At 37.1% G+C, this 12,359-nt stretch overlaps 1 protein-coding gene across 1 annotated transcript in view; it reads left to right on the top strand.

The window, feature by feature from the left end:
* ASCC3 (activating signal cointegrator 1 complex subunit 3) overlaps window positions 1-12,359 on the top strand; it is a 344,494-nt gene that overhangs the window by 217,423 nt on the left and 114,712 nt on the right. The window contains 1 exon segment of the mRNA XM_044004344.1: window positions 209-351. Coding sequence (XP_043860279.1) covers window positions 209-351 — 143 coding nt within the window.

Here is a 12,359-nt window from a genome sequence, read left to right as displayed (position 1 = left end):
CTAATGCTCAATGAATTTTATGATTAAAATTATGAATGTTTATTGATTTAAACACACTAAAATATATTGTTGTTAGTGTACCTAAATGAATGTTATGTGAAGAAATATATATTCTGACATAGTTTACTCTGAGACATAATGGAAATTTTCCATGAGAATTGTCATAGAAAAATTGTACTATGTTTTTTTCCACATAACTTTTTAACAGCAATTAGAAGCCATTCACCAGCTAAACCTGTTCTGATATTTGTATCATCACGACGTCAAACTCGTCTTACAGCATTAGAATTGATAGCTTTTCTGGCTACTGAAGATGATCCTAAACAGTGGTTGAACATGGATGAAAGAGAGGTAGAGTATTTATTCTTCTGTTCCTTATATCAAAGCTTCTTAAACTGTGGGTCATGACCTCATATGGTGTCACGTAACTGAATGTGGGGGTCATGAAAAATTTGGCAAGAGTAAAAGGTTATGTATACCTATTTTATATATCCATATATGCTGGGTTCTGTAAAAATTTATCTGATGAAAAGGGGTTACGAGAAGCCTTGCCTTATATGCATCGATTTCTTTTTCATTTGATTTCAGTTACCTGTCTATTTTCAAAATTAAGACTAGAATAGAAGTTTATTAATTTATTCATTTAAATGGACTTGAATAGCACTTATTTGAGTAGTTCTTTTGTCAGTTAATAAGCATAATTAATCTCATTAGGGGCTAAAGTGGGTTTCTTTTCATATTTTTGCATAGACTTGAAATAAATCCATTACCATATAGCATGTGGGATATTTGCTATACACCCAGTAAAATGTAAGCCTTTTGAGGTCAGGGACTATAATCTTTTTATCTTTATATTCTTAATGCCTACTAATCATCAGTCAAAAGTCAGATAGTCTTTATTAAGCATCTACTATGTGCCAGTAAATTTTTTTTGTCATTAAAACCGATTTAGTATTAGATTCTGTGTTTTTTTAATTATTTAGACTAAGCTGTGTTTTTAAGATTATTTGCTACTTTATATTAATGGCTATCTATATAATAATGGCTATTGCACCCATTTAGGCAGGAAGTATTTATTATTAATTAATATTAAATATTAGTAAAGTATTGACAGCATGGCATTTAACACAAGCAGGAGGAAAGCCCCAGTGCCGTATTGTCTCTTGATCTTTTGTTTTACCATATCTTGACAGTAGTATTAGATCTATATTGTCTATATTGTCTCTTTTTTTTTTTTTTTAGTGAGGCAATTGGGGTTAAGTGACTTGCCTAGGGTCACACAGCTAGTAAGTGTTAAGTGTCTGAGGCTGGATTTGAACTCAGGTCCTCCTGACTCCAGGGCTGGTGCTCTATCCACTGCACCACCTAGCTGCCCCCTATATTGTCTCTCAGAGAAAGTACCTGGCCTTAAGCAGGGTTCAGAAGCTCTACATTACCTACTCTGTTCTAAGAGGAGAGTGAGCACCAAGAGACAGCAATCAGAGCCAAGAGGGTGGTCCAACATGACTACAACCTCCAGCCCTTCCTGATGGAGGCTTTTATCCTCTTTTGATCAAAGCTAATTGGCTAGCATCATTCAGTTCCATTGATTGACATGACTTAAGGGTGGTCCATGTTAAAATGAGCTGTGCAATGACATCATGATGTAATGACCTAATGGGAGGGACTCTTTGGCAGAGGGTGAAGTCCAGTCTTTAGGTGTGGTATAATCCCATCAGCTCAATTTAGCTGGACAAAAGAATCTGTCTCCATCTCTATTGTACCCATAGGCTGATCCCCAAACCAGCTAAAGTTCCTCCTAAGAATTGAACTATCTGAAGTTTGGGGAGAAAAGGCTAAAACTGATCTGGGTCCCCCAAAGAAAACTCATTATTAATTATTTTCTCACAATTCTAAGGCACATATAATAGAATTGTGAGAAGTCTCCAAAGAAATAATTTCATCAGCATGGGGAATTTCTGAGGTCATTCCATCTATCAGCACAGATCCCAGATCACAACCTTCTCTGTAGCAATGCAGTTCTTTAACAATTATCTATTGAGGCTAAGTGGTTTGTAAGATCATACTCCTGGCATGCATTGTAGAGACTAATCCATCCTTCTGTAATGATTGGAATGATGCCACCTACTGGAGACTTACTATAGGAAAGCTCCACCATGAGGAGAATGCCTCAGAGGGCAAGGCCATGTGGCTTTTCCTTGGCGTCAGGAAGTGACGTTTGCTCATGGGTGATGTCTATCAAGGCTACCAGCCAATCAACTTGAGGAGCTTCCTATTTTCTGGGAGGAGACAGGAAGGAGGAAAGAGGGCCTGCGCGGAAACCTCTGTCACTTTTGGATTCCTGACTTGATGGTGGTGGTGGCGGCAGAGCACTTCACAGGAAATTTGAGGAAAGATAGGAATGCCAGGCTATTGGAATTCTGTTCTCAATCTTTCTCTTTCTATTTTTCAATAAACCCTTAAAAACCTAAACTCGTTTTATCAGTGATTTTAGTCAGTTCCCCCAAAACTGGGGGAACAGATTAGAATCCACATTTAGAATCTTAAATTACACCCTTCCTTCCTTCCTTCCTTCCTTCCTTCCTTCCTTCCTTCCTTCCTTCCTTCCTTCCTTCCTTCCTTTTTTTGCGAGGCAATAAGGGTTAAGTGACTTGCCCAGGGTCCCACAGCTAGTAAGTGTCAAGTGTCTGAGGCAGATTTGAACTCAGGTCCTCCTGAATCCAGGGCTGGTGCTTTATCCACTATGCCACCTAGCTGCCCCAAGGCTAATTCTTTCTTATAAAAGCTTTGCTTATCTTTGTAGCATTAGCAAAGGTAAAAATACAGGAAAACCATGGGGTACCTTTCTCAGTGGAGTTGTGTTTTTTGGGTTTACACATTATAACGTGAATCTGGGGACAAATTTGGCCTTTTCTGTACATGTCTCTTTCTGATTCCCATGGCTAGTTTCAAAATATCTCCATTTTTCATTAGAATTTCTATAGCCTTGTCATTTCCTTTATTGTTATTTTGACCTGACCCGTTTTGGTCCCTTATGGATGCTGATCACTGTGGGTATGAGAACCTAGCATTTTGACTTGTAAATTATCCATTAACTGGGGTCTAACTCCCTTTTAGAGCTAATATCTGAATTAAAGCTTGGATCTTAGGTTTTTCTATTAAACCCTTTTTGCCACCTACATCACATGGGAGGTCTTATCCTAATTTGGACTTCTGAGGTCCTAAGCCAACCTCCAAGGTGGGTACTTTTTTCCTTGCAGGTGTATTTTTGGGGTTTACATGTCATAAGGTGAGCCTAAGGACACATTTGGCCTTCTCTGCGCATGTTCCTAAGACATATTTAAGCTTGTCAGACCCAGAGGGTTTCTGTGTTTATGATATCTCTTTACTTAAGATCTGGTTTATAGGGGGCAGCTAGGTGGCACAGTGGATAGAGCACCGGCCCTGGATTCAGGAGGACCTGAGTTCAAATCCAGCCTCAGATACTTGACACTTACTAGCTGTGTGACCTGGGCAAGTTACTTAACCCTCATTGTCCTGCCCAAAAAAAAAAAAAAGGATCTGGTTTGTAGGTGTCCTGTCATCTGGGAATATTAATGGCTGTTAATGGTTAATGGTTCCTGGTTATTCTGATGATATTGGTTGATAGGGACTCGAACCCTCTTGGTTACAGTACTGTTGATAAGAGCACAAACCTTAGTTTCTCTAGTAACCTGTTTAGATACTTTTTATAAGGACTCAAGCCTCAGTTTATCTGTTAACTCTTTTAGGTACTCTTGATAACTCAAGTCTTAGGTTATCTGTTAACCCTTTTTTAGCATCCTCCATCAAAAGGTTAAATAAGTTGTGGTTCTTGACCTCAAAGATTTTTTACTTTTCTAAAGGAATATGACACACAATAACTATGATACAAAATTGACCATGGAAAGTACATGAGAGGTATAAAATGCTGTGTAAGATCCAAGTTTAGAAATTCCATATATTGTTGTTTAGACCATGTAGTGTTTATCTGTATTCATGAATCACATGTGGATGTTGGTTAAGTCATTTATCCTCTTTGGGAGTCATTTTTTTTATTTTCAAAGTAAGGTCACTGAAAAAGATAAGTTCTAAATTCTGTTAGCCCTAGAATTCTGTGTTTCTGTGATATAGAAACAACTGTATACTATTACAGGAAACCTAAAAGGTCACTTTAAATTTCAGAAGGAAATAATGAGATTTTTAAGGCCAGATTTTTCTCAGTAGGTATCAGTTTATAACAGTGAACACAACAGCCATTTAATTTTTCTCCCTCTTCTTTGAAATTTGAATAAATACAGTATTCCTCACATTTTCAACATAAGAGGTTTACTTAAATTATAAGAATCAGAAATGTTCTAAAGAAATAGTCTCCAAACTTTGTGTTTATACACCTACAAATATTTACTATATAATGTATAACAAAACACAAATATAAAGATTAAAATGATGAGTTATTAACAAAAGTAAAATTGATAGGGCTTGGCAACTAACTTGATATATAGGGGATGAGAGAAAGTGAGGAACTGAAGATGACAGTCCCAAGTGTGTGTGGCTAGGAGAGTGGTGGTTCCCTCAACAGTAATAGGGACATGAGGAAGAAAGAAAGGTTTTAGGGGAAAAACAATGTTTTTGGACACGTTGAGGTTAAGATGTGTATGGGATATCCAAATGAAGCTATTCAGTAGGCAGTTGGATATGTGAGACTGTAAATCAGGAGAGATTAGAGATGACCGATAAATTTAAGAATCATCTGTGTAATTTAAATTTCTAAATGTAGATTCTAATCTGTTCCCCTAATTTGGGGGGGAAATGACTAAAATCTGATAAAACGAGTTTAGGTTTTTAAGGGTGTATTGAAAGATAGTAAAAGAAAGAGAAAGCTTGAGAACAGAATTCCTACAACCTGGCAATCCTATCTTTCCTCAGTTCTCCTGAGAAGTGAGGTCAGGAACCAAAAGAGAAAGAACTCCTCCCCCAGGGTCCACTTCCTGCTTCATGTGTTCCTCCCAGGAATGGAAGGCTCCTCATGTTGATTGGCTGGTAGCTTTGATAGACAGTACCCATGAGCAAACGTCACTTCCTGACACCAAGGAAAAGCCACATGAATGGCCTTGCCCTCAGAGGCATTCTCCTCATGGTGGAGCTTTCCTATAGTAAGTCTCCAGCATGTGGTGTCATTCCAATCATTACACATCTATATGGAGATGATAGTTGAATCCATGGGATCTGATGAAATCACCTAGTGAAGAAAGAAGAGGTCCCAGGACAGAGCCTTATGAGATATATATACAGTTAATGGATGTGGCCTGGATGAAGGTCCAACAAAGGAACAATTAAAGAGGTAGAAGGATAACAAGGAGAGAAAATCTAGAGAGAAAAAAAAACATATCAAAAGGAAAGGATGATCACAGTATCAGAGACTGCAGAGAAGTCAAGAAGGATGAGAAAAAGCCATTAGATTTTGTAACTAAGAGGTCATTGGAATTTTTGGAGAGAGCAATTTCAGCTAAATGATAGAGTTAGAAACCACACTGCAACAAGTTAAGTAAAAAGGAAAGGAAAGGAAAGGAAAGGGAGGCACTGATTGTAGATGGCCTCAAGATATTTATCTAAAAAAAGAGAATGATAGTTGGTGGCGCAGTGGATAGAGCACTGGCCCTGGAATCAGGAGTACCTGAGTTCAAATCCAGTCTCAGACACTTAACACTTACTACCTGTGTGACCCTGGGCAAGTCACTTAACCCCAATTGCCTCACTTACAAAAAAAAAAAAAAAAGAAGAATAGTTAGCAATAATGGAAGGATCAAGGAAGTTTTTTTGAGGATGGGGGTGACATGGGCATGTTTGTAGGCATTAGGGAAGCAGCCAGTAGAGAGGAGGAGATTAACCATAAATGAGAGTGGAGATGATGATAAAGGGGGCAGTCTGCTGAAGAAGATGGGATGGGATGGAATCACTTGTGCATATAGAAGGGTTAACTTTGGCAAAAAGAAGGGCCACCTCTTCACATGATTTAAGAGTTGTAGGCAGAAGGCATCTTAGTAATGTGATATGAGGAAAACAGAAGAGGGATCTCTTGGAGAATGGCCTAAGTTTTTCAATGAGATATTAACAAAGGTTCTCAGCTGAAAAGGTTGGAGCCATTGTAGGTTTGAGGAGGGATGAAGAGATTTGGAAAAGCCTCTGTATTAGTTAGGATAGTGAATCAGTCAAGGAGATGTAAAAGGATTGATTGCTTTGACGTAGTGAGGGCCAGGTTTAAGATTATGTAGTACAAATTTGTAGTGGACCCAATGTGTATGGTTTCGTCATTTTCTACACCTTTATTCAGCAACAGATTTTTAGGGAGCAGATCATGTGTGTAATATAATGAGGCTTGGCAGAACAAAATCTTCAGCAGGATAAGGGGAAGGAACTGGAGAGAAGAGGACCATATAGAGATAAACTGGTTCATCAAAGGGTAAAGTTAGAAAAGGTAGGTGAGTGTAGCCAGTACAGGGTGGTGAACCGGAATGAAGTGAGAGGTGGAGTGATTGGAGGTCACAGTAAAGAGAAAGAACAGGATTTGGGGGTTACCAGGCAGAGGGAGAGGTGGAGTGACAACAGAGAACACTTCAGAATTTGTAAATATAGTGATGGCAAGATCAAGGGCATGGCCATCTCAATGTAGCTGAGGTGGAATGGAAGAGTAGGTACAGGTCCTCATCGCCCCATACCTGGACTATGTCAACACCCTGCTGGTTGGGTTTCCTACCTCAAGTCTCTCCTCATTCCAGTCCATCCTCCACTGAACTATCAAATTGATCTTCCTAAAGCACAGGTCTGATCATGTAACCTCCCTATGCAGCCAATTCCAGTAGCTCCCTATCACCTCCAGAATAAAATATACAAGACTCTGTTTAAGATTCAAAGCCCTTCATAACCCAACCCCTTCCTTTGTTTACATTTTCTTATACCATAACCCACTCTATGTACTCTGAGATACAGTGCCTCCTCCTTGATGGCCCTTGCACAAGATAACTCCATCTCCCAACTCTAGCATTTCCACTGGTTGTTAATGTCCACCTCCAAGAATTTTCACTGGATTTAAACCCGTCTGGAACTTTTTCTTTCTCATCTCTGCTTCCTATCTTCCATGGCTTCCTTCAAGCCCCTGCAAAAATTCTCCCTTTTTCAAGGAGCCTTTCTTGATCCTCCTTAATTCTAGTGCTTTTCCACTCCTATTTATCTGATACCTATTTTATCTATGCAGTTATTTTCATGTGGTCTCATCCATTAGACTGTAAGCTCTTTAAGGCAAGGGACTTTTTTGCCTTTCTTTGTATCCCTAGCACTTAGCACAGTGTTTGGCACATGGTAGGTGGTTAATAAATACTATTGACTTAACTTGATGCTAATGTAGTCAAATGGATGAGGTAAATAGCTCACTTAAAAGAGTTTATTGGTTTCATATCTCTTTGATTGTAAGTTATCCATGGAGTGTCTCAGCAATCTATGGCCTATATTAAACATTCTTACCAGTGACTTGGTTAAACCTGTTGATGTTATACTTATAAAATTTGTACATGACATTAGTTAGGAAAGAAAACCAATATTTTAGATAACAGGTTTTCTAGATCAAGAAAGACCTTAACTGGCTAGTACAGTGGTATCAAATTCAAATAGAAACAATTTCAAATAGAAAACATATGTAAAGATCCTTTCAGGCACATATTAACTTAGAAAACCTCATGTTAATATTATGTTTTATTCTCTTCTTATTTATTTTGTAAAATATTGCCCAGGGTCACACAGCTAGTAAGTGTCAAGTGTCTGAGGCCGGATTTGAACTGAGGTCCTCCTGAATCCAGGGTCAGTGCTTTATCCATTGCACCACCTACCTGCCCCCCAATTACTTCTTCATCTGGTTCAGGCCATATTTAGAAGTGTTGGGGGTCACCTCCATCCCACTGGCCATGTGTTTGACACCTCTGGACTACAGCATTAACCTTAATCTAATAAGATGAAATTTTAAAAAAATTTTAAACTCAACTTGTGATTTTATTGGTTTAAGGAGTTCCTCTTGAAGAACTTCCTCTACTAATGCAGAGAAACCCTTCTTTCTCTAAAACCTAGAGTCTCAGACGGTTGCTTGAGACACTCAGAAATTAATGACTTGACACATAGCAAGTATGTGTCAGAGGAAGACTTAAACCCAGGTCTTCCTAACTCTGAAGCCAGTTCTCTATTAGCCCACATTGACAATCCAAGGTCATATTTTAAGAATAAAAGTGGAATGGTTTGTCTCAGTAAATAGAGTTTTCCCCTTCATTGGACATTCCTAATTATGAAGAAGTATTATTTTACCAAAAGGATAGATTTCCCTCTTTGTACATTTTCCCACTGTTCCCAATTCTATCCTCTGGGACTACTACAGTCATGTCTTTATTTCTGCAACTTTTATTTTGTAGCTGTATTCTTGTAGTTCTTGGGTGTGTCTTGGCAAATGTCTAAGTACTTTATACGTGTTGTTGTTATGTTAAATGGGATTTTTCTTTGTATCTCTTCCTTTCAGATTTTGGTATTGTAAAAATGCTGATGATTTGTGAGTTTATTTAATATCTTACTATTTCTTTGGAAATTATTAATTTTTCAAATTCAGGTTTCTTTAGTTGACTAGGATTCTCTAAGTAAATCATCATAGCCTTTACAAAAAGTGAATTTTTTTTCTCTTTGCCTATTCTTAGTGTCTCAATTTCTTTTTCATGTCCTGCAGTTAAACCTAGGATTTCTAGCATTATTTTATTTTATTTTGTTATTTTATGTTATTTATTTATCTAACTTTTTATTTATTTATTTGGTGAGGCAATTGGGGTTAAGTGACTTGCCCAGGGTCACACAGCTAGTAAGTGTCAAGTGTCTGAGGTCAGATTTGAACTCAGGTCCTTCTGAATCCAAGGCCAGTGCTCTATCTTCTACACCACCGAGATGCCCCCATTATTTTAAATAGTAATGGTGATAATGGACATCTTTGTTTTAGTCCTGACCTTATGCTAAGGCCTCTAGATTATCCCCACTATATATAATGCTGACCCTTGTTTTAAATAGACTACTTTATTAAAGCAATATTTGATTATTCCTGTATCTTTTACTATTGTTAAGAGGAATCAGTGTGTTATTCATCAAAGTTTTTTCAGTCTCTATTGATATAATCATATGGGGTGGGGGGGGCAGTTGGGGTTAAGTGACTTGCCCAGGGTCACACAGCTAGTAAGTGTCAAGTGTCTGAGGCCGGATTTGAACTCAGGTCCTTCTCACTTCAGGGGTAGTGCTTTATCCACTGTGCCACCTAACTGCCCCAGTCATATGATTTTTGTTGTTCTGGTTATCAATATGGTCTCTTTATGTTGATGGTTTTCCCAATATTGAACCAACTTCATTTCTGCTATAAGTGCAACTCACTTATATAATCTTGGTGATACGTTGCTCTGATCTGATCTCATTAAAAATGTTTCATTTGAATTTTTTTATGCTGATATTCAGTAGAGTTATTGGGCTATAGTTTTCTTTCTCTCTTTTGACTTTTCATGCCTTAGGAACCAAGATCTGTATTATACAAGGAAATTGATAGAAATCTTTTCTCTCTTAAGCTTCTTGAGTAACATCTAAATAAATTGTTCTTTAAATGTTTGCTGGAATTTATTTGTAAATCTTTTCTGGTCCCAAGTTTTTGTTTGGTTTGTTTGCTTGTTTTGTTTTTGCTGGGAATAGAGATCTCATATATGGCTTGTTCAGTTTATTTTTCTAAGATTGGGTTTTATAAGTTTTCTCTTCTATTAATCTAAGCTCTTTTGGGGGCACATATTCATCTATTTAACTTAGATTTTGAGTTTCATTGGAATACAATTGAGCAAAATATTTTCTAACAATATCTTATTTATTTATAGTCACCTTTTTCATTTTTATACTGGTAATTTGATTTTCCTCTTATTAATCAAATTAGCTAATAACTTATCTATTTTATTATTTTTTAATCTCCAAGACTCATTTACTAAATCAGTAGGTTTTTGTGGTGGTGGTTTTAGTTGTGGTGGTGGTTTTGCTTTCAATTTGGGGTTTCTCTTTGATTTTTCAGAATTTCTTTTGTGTTTGGGTTGGTTTTTTTTAATTGTTGGTTTTCCAGGTTTTATTTGTTTTAGTTGCATCCCCATTTCATTGATGAGTTCTTTCTCTCTCCTATTAATAAAAGTGTTTGGGGATATAATTTTTTTCTTAAGAACTTCGTTATATATATTCCCCTCAAATGTTGGTATAGTGACTCATTGTTATTAACTTTAATGAAATTTTCTATTTTTAATATGTTCTTTGACCTACCCTTTCCTGCACATTGTTGTTTAGTCCCAAATTATTTCTTCATGTCTTTTTAAGTTTCTAATTAAGTTTTTTATGGCTTTAATTTGCTTTTTACATCATCATACTTTCCTCTAGTACCCTCCCTTTTTCCTTTTGAGAGAATAAGACCATATGACAAATAATATTTTTCTTGATCAAAAAGAAGAGGAAAAAAATAGCATAACCAATCAGTATATCAAAAAATTTGAAAATATGTTCTATGTATAATAGTCATGTTATCCCCTCTGAAAAGTAATGGAGGAATATTTTTTCATATCTCTTCTTTTGAGCCATACTTCATCTTTGTAATTTTGTGATCTTTGTTTCATTTTGAGCCTCTTTTTTTTTTTTTGGCAGGCAATGGGGGTCAAGTGACTTGCCTAGGGTCACACAGCTAGTAAGTGTCAAGTGTCTGAGGTCAGATTTGAACTCAGGTACTCCTGAATCCAGGGCTGGTTCTTTAACCACTGCGCCATCTAGCTGCCCCTTTGTTTGGTTTTGTATGTGATTGTTCTTTCTGTTTGCTTTGTTATGGTGTTTATGTATATGTTTCTTGGTTCTGCTTACTTCCCTCTACATCAATTTGTGTAGATCTTTCCATGCTTCTGTATTCGTGACATCTGTCATTTTTTTTATAACTCTGTAATATTGCATCACACTTACATATCACAATTTTTTTTAAGCCAATCCCCAATTTCTGGGCAATCTACTTTGTTGCTAATTACTTGCTATCACAAAAAGTGCTGCTAGAAATATTTTGGCACATCTGGGGACCTTCTTATCATTGGCTTCCTTAATGTATAAAGGAAAGGGTTATGAACATTTTAATCACTGTATTTGCAAAATTCCAAGTTGATTTCCAAATGTTTCTACAGATTCAGAACTCTACCTAGTCTTCATTCATGTGCCTATCTTCCAACAGCCCCTTCAGTGTTAACTATCGCCATCTTTTGTCATCTTTGCCCATTTACAGGGTATGAGGTAAATACCTCAGGGTTGTTTTGACATTTTATTTTGTTGTTCAGGTGTGTCTGACTTTTCATGACCCCATGAACTATAGCATTCCTGGCCTTTCAATCCATCACTATCTCTCAAAATCTGTCCAAGTTCATGTTCATTGTTTCCATGACACTATCTCATCCTCAGCTGTACCCTTTTTCTTTTGCCTTTGATCTTCCCCAACGTCAGAGTCTTTTCCAATGAGTCCTATCTTCTCATTATGTGAACAAATTATTTAATCTTCAGCTTCAGTATTTCACCTTCCAGTGAACAGCCTGAATTAATTTCTCTAAGTATTGACTGATTTGATCTCATTGCTGTCCAAGGGACTCTCAAAAGCCTTCTCCAATATCACAGTTTTAAAGGGTCAATTCTGTGCTGCTCAGCTTTCCTTATTTATTGTCCAACTTTCATAGCCATACATTGCTACTGGAAGAACCATAGCTTTGACCAAAGGCATCTTTGTCAGCAAGGTGGTATCTCTGCTTTTTAGTATGCTGTCCAGACTTGCCACGGCTTTCCTTTCAAGGAGCAAGAATCTTTTAATTCCATGGCTGCATTCACCATTTGCAGTGGTTTTTGAGTCCAAGAACATAAAATCAGACACTGCTTCCATTTTTTTCTTCCTCTCTTTGCCCAAACCATTTGCCAATATCTTAGGTTTTTTGATGTTAAGCTTCAAACCAGCTTTTACACTCTCCTCTTTCACCTTCATTGAGGCTTCTTAATTCCTTTTCACTTTCTGCCATCCGAATGGTATCATCTACATATCTGAGACTGTTCATATTTCTCCCAGCAACCTAAATTCCAGCTTTTAATTCATCCAGCTGGACGTTTCACATGATGTGCTTTGCATATAAGTAAAATAAGTCAAATGACAATATGTAGTCTTCCAATTTTAAACCAGTCAGTTGTTCCATGTTCATTTCTAAATGTTGCTTCTTGGCCTACATACAGGTTCCTTAAGA

This window comes from Dromiciops gliroides, chromosome 4 (assembly GCF_019393635.1).
Source record: "Dromiciops gliroides isolate mDroGli1 chromosome 4, mDroGli1.pri, whole genome shotgun sequence".
Lineage (NCBI taxonomy): Eukaryota > Metazoa > Chordata > Mammalia > Microbiotheria > Microbiotheriidae > Dromiciops > Dromiciops gliroides.
This window is presented reverse-complemented; position numbering and strand designations above follow the sequence as displayed.